The sequence below is a fragment of the Crocodylus porosus genome, unplaced genomic scaffold (genome assembly GCF_001723895.1).
Source record: "Crocodylus porosus isolate Cpor-Errol unplaced genomic scaffold, CroPor_comp1, whole genome shotgun sequence".
Classification (NCBI taxonomy): Eukaryota; Metazoa; Chordata; order Crocodylia; family Crocodylidae; genus Crocodylus; species Crocodylus porosus.
The window spans coordinates 11,985,986-12,000,563 of NW_017728910.1; the positions used below are offsets into that span (position 1 = coordinate 11,985,986).

Consider the following 14,578-nt stretch of genomic DNA (forward strand, 5'->3'; position numbering starts at 1 on the left):
TTTTTTTTTTTTTTTATTATAGGGGAAGTTTTAAATATGATAAATTCAGACTTGCCATAAACAGTGGTGACAAGTTCTTACTACTGCTTGTTTAACCTTTCAGATGTTTAGGATACATATACAGGTTTTCCTCACCAACCGCTGGGGTTAGGTTCCTGAAAGTTCCCGTGGTTACGGGACAAGACAAAAGGCTTATGGGGAAAATGACAGGAGGCAGGCTGATGGGCAGCGATGGAAAACTGCGTTTACTCAAAACCGTACACCGTAGTAGCCAAAATGGTATATAGACTATTAAGCGTGCATACTCAAAACTGTGGTTGGTAAAACCGTGGTTGGCAAGGGAAACCTGTACTTTCATAACAGGCAATTGGAAAATGGAAATTTTATGACAGAAAACTTGTAAGTAGTTAAAAAAGGACTTCAGGTATCCACAATAGTCACTGTTTTCAAAGGATGATATTAGGCATCCAACTCCCACGGGAGGGGGGAAAAAAAAAATCAACAAAAATAAACTCTTTATAACAACAGTGTTATAAATCTGTCCTCCTTGAGATTTTGTCATATGCACAGCACAGATATGAGGCTGAAGCTCTGACTAAATTTAATCACAATTTTTTAGCATGCTACCCTGGAAACATTTTCATAACTATCTTTATGCAAAAATAATGAAACTATGAGTATTTAAAAGTGTATGTATTAAATAAGAATTTCGGATGAGTAAAGTCAATAGGGTTTGGCCATGGAAGATTTATTATCAGAATGTATTGTGATAAAGAAATGCATTTTGTTGTTATTACAAAAGATATCCTAAAAGGCCTTGGGGTTCTCTGTCTGCTACACATCTTCAGAGCTGCAGCTTTAATTCAATGAGGAATTGTAGGTCACTGAGCGAGACTTTGACTCGCTCAGGGAACTCATGGCTAGGAAGTTAGGAACCCCTGGGAATCCAGTCTGAGGGAGGAGAGGAGTCCAGGAGACCAGGCTGCACTTTAAAGAAGCCTTACTGAGAGTGCAGGAACAAACCATCCCGATGTACAGGAAGACTAGCAAGTGTGGCAGAAGACCAGCTTGGCTTAGCATGAAACTCTTCAGTAAATTAAATCACAAAAAGGAAGTCTCATAATAAGTGGAAACTTGGACAAACAACTAGGAAAGAATATCAGAGTACTGCTCGGGCATGCAGTAATAAAAGTCAGGAAAGCCAAAGCGCAATTAGACTTACAGCTAGCAAGGGATGTGAAAGGGAACAAGAAGAGTTTCTACAAGTATATCAGTAACGAGAGGAAGGTCAAGGAAAGTGTGGGTCCATTACTGAATGGGGGAGGCAACCTTGTGACAGAGGATGCAGGAAAGGCTGAAGTGTTCAATGCTTTTCACCTCAGTCTTCGCAGGCGAGGTCAGCTCCCAGACTACTGCACCTGGCAGCACAGTTTGGGGACGAGGTAAACAGCCAGCAGTGGCAAAAGAACACGTTAGGGACTATTTAGAAAAGTTGAAAACGTACAAGTCCATAGGGCCGAACAGGATGCACACAAGGGTGCTGAGGGCATTGACTGACGTGATTACAGAGCTGCTGGCCATCATCTTTGAAAACTCACAGCAATATGGAGAGGTCCCAGATGATTGGAAAAGGGCAAACTTAGTGCCCATGTTTAAGAAAGGGGAAAAGGGGAATCCAGAAGACTGCAGACCAGTCAATCTCACCTCAGTCCCAGGAAAAAAAAAAGATCACAGAGCAGATGCTCAAGGAATCTATTTCTAAGCACTTGGAAGAGAAGGTGCTGATTAGGAACAGTCAGCATGGATTCCCCAAGGGCAAGTCATGCCTGAGCAACCTGATTGCCTTCTACGATGACATGACTGGCTCTGTGGATATGGGGAGACCAGTGGATGCCTGGATTTTATACGGTCTCTCACAACATTCTCGCAGGCGAGCTAAGGAAGTATGGGGTAGGCGAATGGACTGTAAGGTGGATAGAAAACTGACCGGAGCATCAGACTCAGAGGGCAGTAATTAATGGTTCTGTGTCTAGTTGGCAGCTGCTATTAAGTGGAGTGTTCCAGGGGTCCATCCTGGAGCTGGTTTTATTCAATATCTTCATTAATGACCAGGAAGATGGCCGAGTGTACCCTTAGCAGATCTGAAGATGACACCTGTAGGGGAGTAGTAGATATGCTAGAGACTATGGCTAGGATTCAGAGCGACCTAGACAAATTGGAGGATTGGACCAAAAGTAATCTCGTGCAGTTCAACAAGGAAGAGTACAAACTCCTGCACTTGGGATGGAACAATCCCATGCCCCAGTACAGGCTGGGGACTGACTGGCTGGGCAGCAGCTCTGCAGAAAAGGACCTGAGAGTTACAGTGGATAATAAAATGACTATGTACCAAAAGTGTTACCTTGTTGCCAAGAAGGCTAACAGCATACTGGGCTGCCTTGGTAGGAATGTTGCCGGTAAGTCAAGGAAAGGTATTATTATTCCCCTCTATTCAGCACTGGCAAGGCCACATCTGAAGTACTGTATTCAGTTTTGGGCCCACCACTACAGAAAGGATGTGGACAAATTGGAGAGAGTCCAGCAGAGGTGCAGCTGTCCCTAGGGTACAGCAAATGGGGGTGACCACCCTGGGCCCCATGCTATGGGTGGGCCCCGCAGAGTCGGGCAGAGTGGCTGCAGCCCCTCCCGCAGGGACTGGCAGCTCAACACTGTACCACGAAAGAAGCACAGAGCCTCCCCCCCCTGGTACTTTGCAGGGTCCCATGGTCCCATGCAGCATTAAGGGGGCCCTGTACAAACTGATTTGCCCTGGGCCCCACATCCTCCTAAGGTCGGCTCTAATGGTTTGGAGGCTAGAGCACATGACTTATGAGGAGAGGCTGAGGGAACTGGGCTTGCTTAGTCTAGAGAAGAGAAGACAGAGGGGATTTAATAGCAGACTTCAACTACCTTAAAGATCTGAAACAGGATGGATCTAGACCAGGGGTAGGCAAAATGCAGCCTGCAGGATGGCCCACTAGACCATTCTATCCGGCCCACAGGACCCCTAAAAAATTTAGAAAACGAATTCTTATCTGCCCCTGGATGCCTGTCATGCGACCCTCAATGGCTTGCCAAAACTCAGTAAGCAGCCCTCTGCCCAAAATAATTGCCCGCCCCTGATCTAGACTATTCTCAGTGGTGACAGATGATGGAACAAGGAGTAATGGCTAAAGTTACAGCAAGGGAAGTCTAGGTTAGGTGTTAGAATTTTCTCACTAGGAGAGTAGTAAAACACTGGAACAGGTTATGGACTCTCCATCCTTGGAGGTATTTAAGACCCGGCTAGATAAAGCCTTGGTTGGTATGATCTAGTTGGGGTTGGTCCTGCTTGGAGCAGATGGACGGACTAGAGGACTTCCTAAGGTACCTTCCAACCCTAACTTTCTACGATTCTGGTGTCACAGGAATCAACTACAAAAGGCAGTACTTTTGAAATCAATTAGTCCATGTTTCTCATAGCACCAGTTTCTGAATTACAGTTTAAAATAAAAATTAAACTTTCTATATTGCTGCTACTCCCTGTCTTGCACATTCCAAAAGCTCACATCATAATCTGCTCCCTACCTACACATAGAGAGGAAAATGGTACCTTTTAGGATAAATATCTTACTGATCTGTTTACACACAAATGGTATAAACTAATACAATAAACAATTTCATCTTTTATGTGCAAGCTAGCTGAAGTTACTGAAGTAACAGTAAAAATTTGGTGTTTCAGATAAGAGCTTGTGTTATGTTTAGAAACAAATATAAAAATCTGCATCTTAAAAATATATATATATTTTTAGGTGCCAGAGTTCCTGCACAGGCATTTTTCTTTGAACAAAAGCAACTTTAATCCATCAGTTTGTAAAGCTTCTACAAGTGAGCAGCCAATGCACTACAAGCCAGTACAGGCTTCTGAAGCTTATAAAAATGCCTATATTAAGCATGCAGTGGATTTATGCTCAATTAAAACAACAATAATTTTTTTAAAACAGTAAAGAAAACATAAATTTCCCAGAATCAAGGGAAAACAGTAAGTATAAACAGTTACAAGCTGTGTGGTAAAAGGACTAACATACCAGATAGCTTTCTAGCCTGCCTGTTTCATAAGGAAAGTTATAAGAACAATTACAGTGGTTATATTTATGAGAGATTTTTGTATCAACTACATTAAAGTTATTCCAAAACTATAATAAACATTCTTAATGATACAAATAAAATGGTAATTACTCATACACACAGCTCACTAAAACTAACTTGGAACTTTAAGCATTTGTCATAAGCATTCAGATTTTCAACATCCATGATGACGGCAGTTAAAAATGTAAATTACTGTGGAACTTGATTATTAAGTCCTGTAGTTCTCCATCTGGGAACACAGCAAACTTCAGGTAGGGTAAAGTCTACACTTAGTTTTCCTTGAATATCTTTATCACTCTCTCTCATTAGTTTGTTTCATATCTTTGGTCAACGGTATGATTCACAATCTTTGGATACTTGCAGTCACACAAACTGTTGCAGCAAAGCATTTGCAAATGCATTCATGCATGCTATAAGGTAATGGCAACCATAGATCACCAACTGCTTCTGGGTCAGATTCAATTCCCAGTGAGACATCAAGAGCAAATTTTCAACTCATAAAGCTTATTATTGCATATACTGTTGAATGCTTAGGAAGTCCAAAGAAAAAAAAAAAAGCTAAAATTACTAACTCTAGACAACGGTGTGCTCTGTATAAATGCCAGAACCGATTGTCTGGAGGCTACAGTTCCATTTAAACCATGTTATGGTGGTGGGAACTCCTGTGGGGTTTGCCTGATGCACCCAAACTGTAGGCTCAGAGCAAACAAACCTTAAATACCAACAAAACTTATGGAGCTGCTACCTGTTCACTGCTGAGCTATGTGGAATACCACCATAAACATTGAGAGCAAGATCTCTGGGGGCAGTCTGAAGAAAACATTTGTTGATTTGTGAATCTTTTTCCACTTAAAATTTGTATGCAATATTCAGTAGGAAAGAACAAATCAAAGCTGGGGTTTTGGGGCTTGTGTACTACTTCCCAGAGCATCTGAAAGGGCCACAGTTATTTCTCCAATATCTTAGATCTTACTTAAATTAACTACAGCCTAAAACTTTAGACAATATTTTTAAGATTTAAAAAAAAAAATAGCAGAGAGAAATAAAAAACCGAAATGAATTACAATGTATAAATTACAGATCTAATATCCTAATCCAGGACATCACTTGAAGTCAGCATGGCTACTGACACACTTAAAAACAGTCAGTTGAATACATCATCACCTGCTGAAATGGGGCTTCAACAATATATTATCTCGTTGAAACAGTTCTTACCAACAGGTGATCTGTACACTGATCTCTGTAGAGAAGTTCTAGCATGCGCGTTTCGTTGTCCCAAACCACTTGATGGTCTGCTCAATTCACTTTGCCATATGTCCTGTACTATGGACTCTTCAGCATGTTCACTTAAGCTATGCATTCGGACCCACTGTTCAGCTCCTGAAATTAAAATTGCTATGGGTCATACACAGAGGCAGGAAACTATATACACATTCTACACATTAATTTTCTCTAAGACTGTGGTTGCTGCCCAGAAAAAAAATAAACAGTACTATCAGTAAAAGTGTCACACAATATATATCCCTTTAAAATGATAAGCAAATAATTCATTACATGATTTTTATCTTACATTTAACTTTATGTTCTATATTTTATAAATAAATACATACCTATGAACTATTTACAAGTCACCTCACAGAGAGCTTAATATTAAACATTAAAAACAATAAAAATGACAACTTAAAGTAAAAAAGCTAAATCAAAATTTAATACAAGGAAAATGCAACTGAGGTCCAAATGCTCATGTGATTTCAACAGTTATAAATCTGTAAAGTCTATGGTGGTGTAATTTACTACTGGAAGCAGGAAGCCAGCATGTACTTCCTCACTCAGCTAGTTGCTTTTCTTAGTGTGACAGTTGCACCAATTTATAGCATCCTGGGCTAGGGACAGAAATTACACAAACAGGTAAAAGTAATCTGAAACTGGTTCAAATCTGTAACACAACAGAAGTTCAGTGTACATGAACTCAAAATGGCCAAAACCAGTTTAAGATAAAGTTGGTTGGAAGTAGTCTCAGACTTAACTGAATTAAGGTAAATCGGTTTACTGAACTTCTGTCCCAAGTCCCCTCCAGATTCAAGTTAACTCACACTCCCCCAGCATCTCACAATGCTTTGCACCTTCCTTGCAGACTGGATGGACTAGCTTTGGCTCAAGCTGCCTGCTCCAGCTGAGCATGGAGGTGTGCTCTAGTGCCCCACAGCTTGAGCCACTGCAGGCATATAGCCACATTTCAGGAATCAAAAGTGAATGTCTGTTCACTTGGTTATCAGTTCAATCTACACATCTTAAACTAATCTGTGAAGACTGAATCAATTCAGCCTCAGGCTTTTTGCCTATCTGCATATAATGCTGACTTGCAAATTACAAAACTGAACCTAGGAAAAGCTTAAATAAGGAGGGTAATGCTTTTTACTATTTAAAGCCCATATAGACTAGCATATTTACTCAGTAAGTGACATAGTGGTGGAGGGTTTTACTTCTCAGTATTACCTGAAAATGAAATGTTATCAGTAGGGCTGGAATCAGAGCATAATGATGGAAGTGATTCAGGTGTTACTTGCTTAGAATTTGCACCCAAACTAAAAAAATTCTCAAGTCCCTGGTACTGGGTAGAAACAGGTTTTTCTCTTCGGGCTACTTCCTGTAACAACTTGAATAGAAGACAAAATATTAACAAAAAACAGCTAAAGGCTACATGTACCATGTCATGCCAAGTTAAATGTTAATAGAATGTTGCTTCACAAAACTTAAAATAAAAGTAGCATCTCTTTCCTGATGTTTATATCTTTATGCACTGAATGTTAGAAAACTATATTACTTATTAGTAGCCCAAATACTCAGTGTATTGCATGAACTAATCTTCACCTTTCTGTCAAGCATTCAGCTTTGGAATTATTAAAAGGCAAATCATGATTATGTGCCTGGCTGCACACAAAATACACTGCATTTATGAAAAGACAGAAGCTAACAAAACCTGCCCTTCAGTTCTAGACTCTCTGAGAGATGTTTGAACATTGAGACTAAAATCGAAGGGTACATAAAACTTGTGACAACCAAATTAAGAGGGAAAGCAAGGTGAGTGACAGGCTGCATACAAATAGCCCTTCTGACCCTGGATTTTGTCATCTCTTTGCTTTATTTTCCAATACCACCACATAGCAAAGTGAAACGGCTGATGGGGGGGGTGGGGAGGGAGAAGAGGTAGAATAGGGGCAGGGGTGATAGAGAAAGAAGGTAAGGAAGTGGGGTTATGAAAGTATTTTTATTTTCCATATCTGAAAGATCAAAACATGGGAAATCTATCTTCTGCTGTTTTCACTAAACGTATACCTAATAACTTCCATACCTTTTAAGTAAGTTACCTTATAACTACATATTCTGCAGTATTTCATGAAAACCAAGATATTAACAACCAAACCACTCCACCCTACTTTGACAATGTAAAATCTAAAAAAGAAAAAAAAAAGAAAGAAAGAAATATGGCAAGTACATAGAATATTCAACATATTTATTATATTGTGAGATTAGGGATTTAATAGGTTACCACTGAGGACTTCGTAGTTAAAGCCATGCTCTGGTTGTTGGAGAAACTGTTAAATTCCACTGAATCAGCACTGTCATTCAGTGATCTTGACTTGGAGGAAGGTGTCTTTATGGCTAATTTAGGGAGGCCAAAAGACTTCTCAGGTGGCATACAAGAGGAAAGAAATCTTCTATCAGTGTTTGTTTTAGAGCCCGCCTTTGCAGCTATATCTCCTTTGTGAGGAATGCTGAGAACTTTTTCTCCTATAGCAGAATGATGGCACTCAGTATATATTCCTGCATGGCTTGCTGTAGATGTTTGTCCTGATGAAACTAAAAGCAAGAAATAAATGAGCATAAACTGCATCTACAAGCAAACACCGTTTTTCTCAAGGAATTCAAAAAATGAGTATAGTATAAAAGGATTTTCCTCTTATAACTAAGCCCTAAAACACCAAACAAGCCACACACACACACACACACACACACACACACACACAAAATCAATCAATCTACTCTCAAAAATGTATAACCCAGTTTTTGAAAATACAGGGTACCCAACTGCTCTATGAACCCAACTGGAACTGCAAAACACTCAGCACCTCAAAAATCAGACTCATAATAACCAATATAATTATCTTGGAATGTATTCAGTCATATTGTACCTTTGACACTCGTAAAATGACAGAACTACAGAATTCTGTACCGAATAATGAAGAATTACAGAGTTCTTCACCTTATCATTTCATCATTTTTAAAACTGTAATGTTTGCCTGGAAGTAGCTGAATACGTCCAAAGGTAACTTTATATTTTCAATTTAAATAAATCTAAAGATAGCTACTTGAAAGTAAAATTTCTTTGAGACTGGTTGCAGTTAAGAATACATGCTCTTGAGCCATATCCTTCTCTTGTGCGTAGAACCATAATGATTCTTTTTTTCCCCCTGTAGACACAGTTATTTGGCTTTTTTTCTTTGCCCCTAAGAGTATATATAGCACACCTCAGAGTCCAATTGGCATTTTCTCTTTCACCTCTTAGCCTTAAAATAAGCAGAAATTTGAACCAAATGCAGAGAGAGAGACTGACTAAGCACATACAAATACAATTTATTTGTTAAAACAGAAAAAAATTAATTAAAACCTGAACTATAACTAACCTCAATTACAGAAAAATAGCACAGTAAACTAACCTACTCTTCAGACTGTGGATTAAACACTGTTTTCTGTTTCTAATGTTTATTAGTGGCATCACAAAACAAAGTATCTACATTTTTGCAAGCTTTTTCCCAGCAGACAATTAAGACAATGAAACTGAAAATACACAAACATACTTGGCTCTTAAAAATTGACATATCCACAAATTTTGTGTTGATCAATGAAGGTGAATGAAATTTTTAGTCCAAGGGCTATCCTGAGCTTTTGCACATAGATGTAGATCATTTAAATCATTTTTCTTTATATAACAAAATAGGGGTTGTTAATCTTTAAGTAGCAGTGGGCTGAAATAAGGCAGTTGTGTCATTAAATACACTTGTACTGCAGCCACTGCTGTCACCCCTTGACCATCACTGATGATTCCTGTCACTACTAACTGCAAGTAACAAAAGAAGACACAGTTGCAGTAATAGGGAGCAACTGTTTTCAGATATGGAAAGAGAGAGCAGACAGGGGTGGGGTGGCAGCAAGCAGAACAATGGAAAAACTGGAGTAGAACAGGAAAGGGGGACATACAAGGAGAAAGGATTCTGAGGTGCACCTTCTGTGCCAGCCCTGATGCACCCATCGCCTGCCTCCACTTGTACCTCTACCCCTATGTTTTGTATTTGTGTGTCACAGTCCAGATCCAACCACTTGGTGGGCGAGATTCAACCCACAAGCTGAATGGTTGCAGATCACTGACCTGGAGGCTTTGGGACACATCCTGAGTTAATCTAAATGTATTATTATACAGCTGCTCCTGAAATATCACTGATATCCCCATGGACTAGAAATTCTACGTATTGAAAATGCTGTAAGTTTGTTCTTACATCCATAAAATAGATGCTATATAATCCAAGCGTGAGTATACAGAATACTTTTAAAGAAGCAACAGTTGTTTCTTTTACACAATATGAAGCTAGTATTTAATTGGTTAAACCACTACTATAAAAACATATAAAAATCATCATAAAATACTTTTTATTCCTGAAATAAGTAAATAAAGTGCCAAGAAAGAAAAAATAATAATATCCCCATTATTTACCTTTAGAAATTTGTTCCAAAGGTGCGGTATTTATGTCCCAAGGAGGTATTAAAAGATCTTTCTTGTCAGCTGTGGAAGGTACATGATCAAATGACTTTCTAGTTATATCAAGAACTTGGGCTGGTGAAAAGTGTGATACTGTACCCTGTTGGTGTTCAGGTCCCATAGCTCTTTTTATATAAAACAGAGACAGACAGACAGATTGGAAGAAATTTCATAAATAACACATGACCTCTTAAAGATTAACAAATTTAAAAATCAGATTTCTTCTGGAAGTTTATAGGAGTTGCATATATACATATATCAATGACAATACTCTACATACTGTTTTAGATTTTATCATATAAGAACTGTATTAAAAATATAAAAGTTTTTTTTTACTGATATCTATATTTTATCTGGAAATACCCAGTTACTGATGAGGTTGCTTCTTTAAGATGATACTGCATTCATAAGGTCTATAATTTCTCTGCATGCACATCTGTAACAAGGAACCCTAGCCCTGTTACTAAGAGACAAGGTAGTCCCTTTAAATCCCAAAGCTTCCAGTCACGGCCGGCCGGTCAAGTAGGGGTTAAGGCTCAAGCCCTGCCAGCCGGTCAGGTGACAGGAAGAGGAAGGCCAAGATCCTACAAATGGCAAGTGGAGAAGGCCAGAGGGGCAGCAGGGAGGGGGCCTCTCAATGACCATGGTGCTGTGGCTGCAGTCTCTGTTGGAAGACTACGCCATGCTGTGAGCCATCCTCATGATCATGTAAAATAAGAAGGCATGTTGCCTCTCTTGTTTCTGTATTATTATTTTTCCATTATATGGCCTTAGAAACCTATGTTTTGTGTTGAATGTTAGGACTGGTGGTTTGGGTGAGGCTATTTGGGGAAGGAGGAGGCCTCAGTGGGGGCCCACTGCAGTGTGGGGAGCCCAGTGCCAAAGAAGGCACAGCATTTGGGGGTGAGCTGACCCCAGCGCCAGACAGGGTGCGGTATTTAAGGGTGAGCAGACCCCAGTGCCACAGAGGGTGCAGGAGCCCGAGTGAGTGGGGTTTTTTTGTGGGTTTTTTTTGAGAGCTAGAGCCTGGGAGTCAAACCCTGATTACTGGGGGTTTTTTGACCGACAGGCTTAGCTAGAGAGAAAAGGGGTAGGCCCACAGTGGCTGAGACCCCAACATAAAGAGGAATTTACAAATACCACCTGCAAGGTTTGGGCTACAGTGTACGGGAGGAACAGAGCTGCAGCTAGCACCCCCTGGCATCGGGGCATACAATGGGCAACCTCCTGCTTAATTAACAACAATTAATTAACAACAAGGCATGGCAGGAGAGAAGGCAGGTGGTTGGCCCATAACAGGTGGGCGGGGCCACCAGTAGACAGACCCTGAGCAGCCCCTTGCCCCCCATTACAACATCCCAGTGTGAAAGTACAAAGAGGCTAAAGTCTATACAGAAGCCAAGATTTGTTCATATGCAGATGTGTATGACACTTCTAAACATTAAGAGCAAGATTTAAAGATTCAGGTGTCCAGCTCTCATTCATATGCAATGGCAATAGGGCACTTAATTCTCTCAGGTGCTTTTGAAAATCTTGTCTTAACTTTGCATTTTAAGTGCTAGAGAAATACTGTAATAGCATAGAATAACCAACAAAACAACTCTTTTGCTTACTAAGTATTTATTCTAAAAGTTTGACATAGAACATGCACAAATCATAAATACATTATAAAAAAGTATGGATTAAGTTGATTGTGCTTATTATTTACCAGCTTTACAACAAAGCCAATAAAAGACAAGTTTCCCATGTCCTGTAACACTTTTGCAACTCCTTACTTCAGCGAGATAGGATTGAAATCTTACAACTGCTGTGAAGAATGGTTATCAGTCACATTCTTAGAGAACGTTCAGGGGATGGCAAGAAGTAAAATGACAGAACTATTAAGTATCTAGCCACCTAGCACAAATTAACTATTTTTTAAAAATTAAGTTGAGAAGATATACACAGTATGCATGCTTCTTTAAATAAATTAATGCCATGGCTGATGAGATGGCAGCCTCCACTGAAGCATAAGATAGAATCCAATCATTTTATATCAACACCAAAGTATTCCCCTATTTCTGTCACAAGAATATCAGCTTTCTGATGCTTTGCAAACTGTGATTGGTGCTGTAGAAGCCGACGACACAAAGTTAGAACGTAGTTAGCAGCATGGACAACCACTATGTTTGTAGTCCTCTAGGAAATTTTTTACTCATATTTTCATATTCAGGACAAAGAGACCATAATGACTCAATTACGTTGTCTAAGAATGTAATATTTAATCTAAGAAGTACAAAAACAATTTCAACACAAAGGTTAATGACATTTTACTAGGCAGTTCACAGTGAAATATTTGCTCAGCTCTGATGTGTTAATCATAAGAGCTTGGTTCAATTCCTACAAAACAACATTAACTTAAGAAACCCTAGCAAGCTGTTTTGTTTACCTTTGTTTGTTCCCCGATTTAGTTGATCCAAGTTCCATCACCATAAAGTTGGATGATTCTTCTAAGTCATCCTCATAAGACTAATTTAAAAATAAAAAGATATGGAAAGAATTAATCAACTGACATAACATATACCAGTGTGAATAAAAGCCTGAAAGATTACAGCCACAGTTGTGAAGAAACATTAGACATGTATCTGTAGAGAGTTAACTTTATGACTGCAAAGATAACAACAATGATAAAACAAAAAAAATGTTAACTATACTAACAATAGCCTAATAGAGGCTATTTAAGTCTAGACATTTTAAGTTACCAACTTTAATTTTTAACTGATTAAAATTTGTTTAAAATACAGAAAGTACTTTTATCAAACTATTTAGATTTTATTTTAAGACTCGTTATCATTTAGTGTTTCTTCCACAGTATATACTCACATTATCAAGTACCTCAATTTTCAAAGAAGATTCAGGGACCTCAGGAACAGTGTCAGATACTTCTGTTCTAAAAAGAGATGTCCAATATTTTTTCATATCTTCAGCTGGGAAACAGATTTAAAGTAGTACATTCATTCAGAGTGTTTTTTTTCCTTTGGCGAGGAGTCACTGTTTATTTTTAAAAAGTTAACCTTTTGCATTTTTTAAACTTTATTATATCCATTTAGTCCCCTTCTCTCCTGATCTTTACTCTAAATGAATTTAGAACAATCTGTATATGCAATGGTGAATATGGATAGGGGAAAGAATTCAAATATTTAATATACTCAATTAACAAAAACATATAACAAACCTATTAAATCCTCCTCCTCCTCATTTCTTCTTTCTCTGCCCAAAGCATTGTGAAATTCATTTACCATTGACTGTCCAGGTCTGAATCCATTTACCTGAACATCAGGTTCTTTTTCAATTGGAGTTCTAAATAACAAAATAAAAAGACGATTCAAGTCGTATATAATTACTAACATACCACGGTGTTAAATCAATGCTGACCCTACCACTTTTGCATGCGCTGAATTTAGTGTCTCTTTCTGCAAGGGGCTGACACCGATGAAAGATATAGAACCCCCTCCATTTTCACTTCAAGGGCACCCGGACCTGATAGATTCAGTCACAAGGGTTAAAAAAGAATAGTTTTCTGCAATTTATATCATCTAACTGGCCGAAAGCTCGAGGTTTAGGAGCCTCCATGATTCAAACAGTGCATTCTTAGTAGAATGAGTATCCCAAAAAATGAATTAAACCTCCGCCAAACTTATTTGCAATTAATAACGCCAAATTCTAGACCTCATTGAGATTAAATAGGCTCTCTTTAAAAACTCTAAAGTAATCATAATGTCATACATGGGCATCATTATTATTTTGACAACAAACAAATTTTACAGTCATCACATTTAAAATTCTCCAGCATGGCTTTAACATATTAACCAGAACGCTGAAACACTTCAACTAGATCTGATAAATCACAAAGGACAAATATTTTTGGATTCTTTATTAATACCCACTGATTCTATCAATACCTTCTGTGTTTTTTAAGCCACAGTTTTTCCATATAGGTCAAGCTGTCTTCTTTGAATTCAATCTGAACAGGTTCTCTTGAAAGCGTAAGATGGGTCTGTACCTCACAAATTCCCATGGATTCTATAAAAGTTTCAAAGGAAATGTCTGTATATTATTCAAGTACATTAACTTTCCCTCCACTTTAATCATAAAATCTGTTTCCAATGAATAGACATCAGTAATTTAAACGTCATTTTAGTTGTCTACATAAAAGTTGCAAATATTACTTTTCTTGCATTATTCAGGTTTTGTTCAATGTACTTTCTTGAATATTTGACCCAAGTGAATTTACAAACTAACTTGAATTGACTGGATTTAACTGAATATCAATATACCTCTTCTGACCAAAGTATTCTACCCTGTGTACTTGTTTAGAAGAGAGAGGATAAATTGAGGATCTAGGCAGAAGCAGATAACTACAACTGTTATCCGGCTTCTTCCACTACTCCTAACCTGAAAGTACATAAATTAAAAATTAAGGCTATGTCTCACACCAATGAAAGAAAAAGAACTAAAGCCCCTCCCTTGCCAGAGCTTAGCAACAGGTTTGCACCTCTTGTAGCCCCAGCAGAGACTGCTCAATTGCCGGCTCCCGCAGGCAACCCAGGCTCGACC

The 14,578-nt window shown here is 38.6% G+C and overlaps 1 protein-coding gene across 4 annotated transcripts in view; it reads right to left on the reverse strand.

Annotated features, from left to right (window-relative positions):
- The window catches only part of ZBBX (zinc finger B-box domain containing), a 69,102-nt gene that overhangs the window by 9,320 nt on the left and 45,204 nt on the right, over positions 1-14,578 (reverse strand). For 3 of the 4 annotated variants that reach the window (XM_019532682.1, XM_019532681.1, XM_019532684.1), the window contains 8 exons: positions 13,924-14,044; positions 13,197-13,321; positions 12,845-12,948; positions 12,411-12,490; positions 9,938-10,107; positions 7,718-8,028; positions 6,664-6,823; positions 5,383-5,547 (listed from right to left, as the gene is read on the reverse strand). In XM_019532682.1, coding sequence (XP_019388227.1) covers positions 5,383-5,547; positions 6,664-6,823; positions 7,718-8,028; positions 9,938-10,107; positions 12,411-12,490; positions 12,845-12,948; positions 13,197-13,321; positions 13,924-14,044 — 1,236 coding nt within the window. The remainder of the gene's footprint in view (positions 1-5,382; positions 5,548-6,663; positions 6,824-7,717; positions 8,029-9,937; positions 10,108-12,410; positions 12,491-12,844; positions 12,949-13,196; positions 13,322-13,923; positions 14,045-14,578) is intronic. The other variant, XM_019532683.1, reaches the window with a different exon arrangement.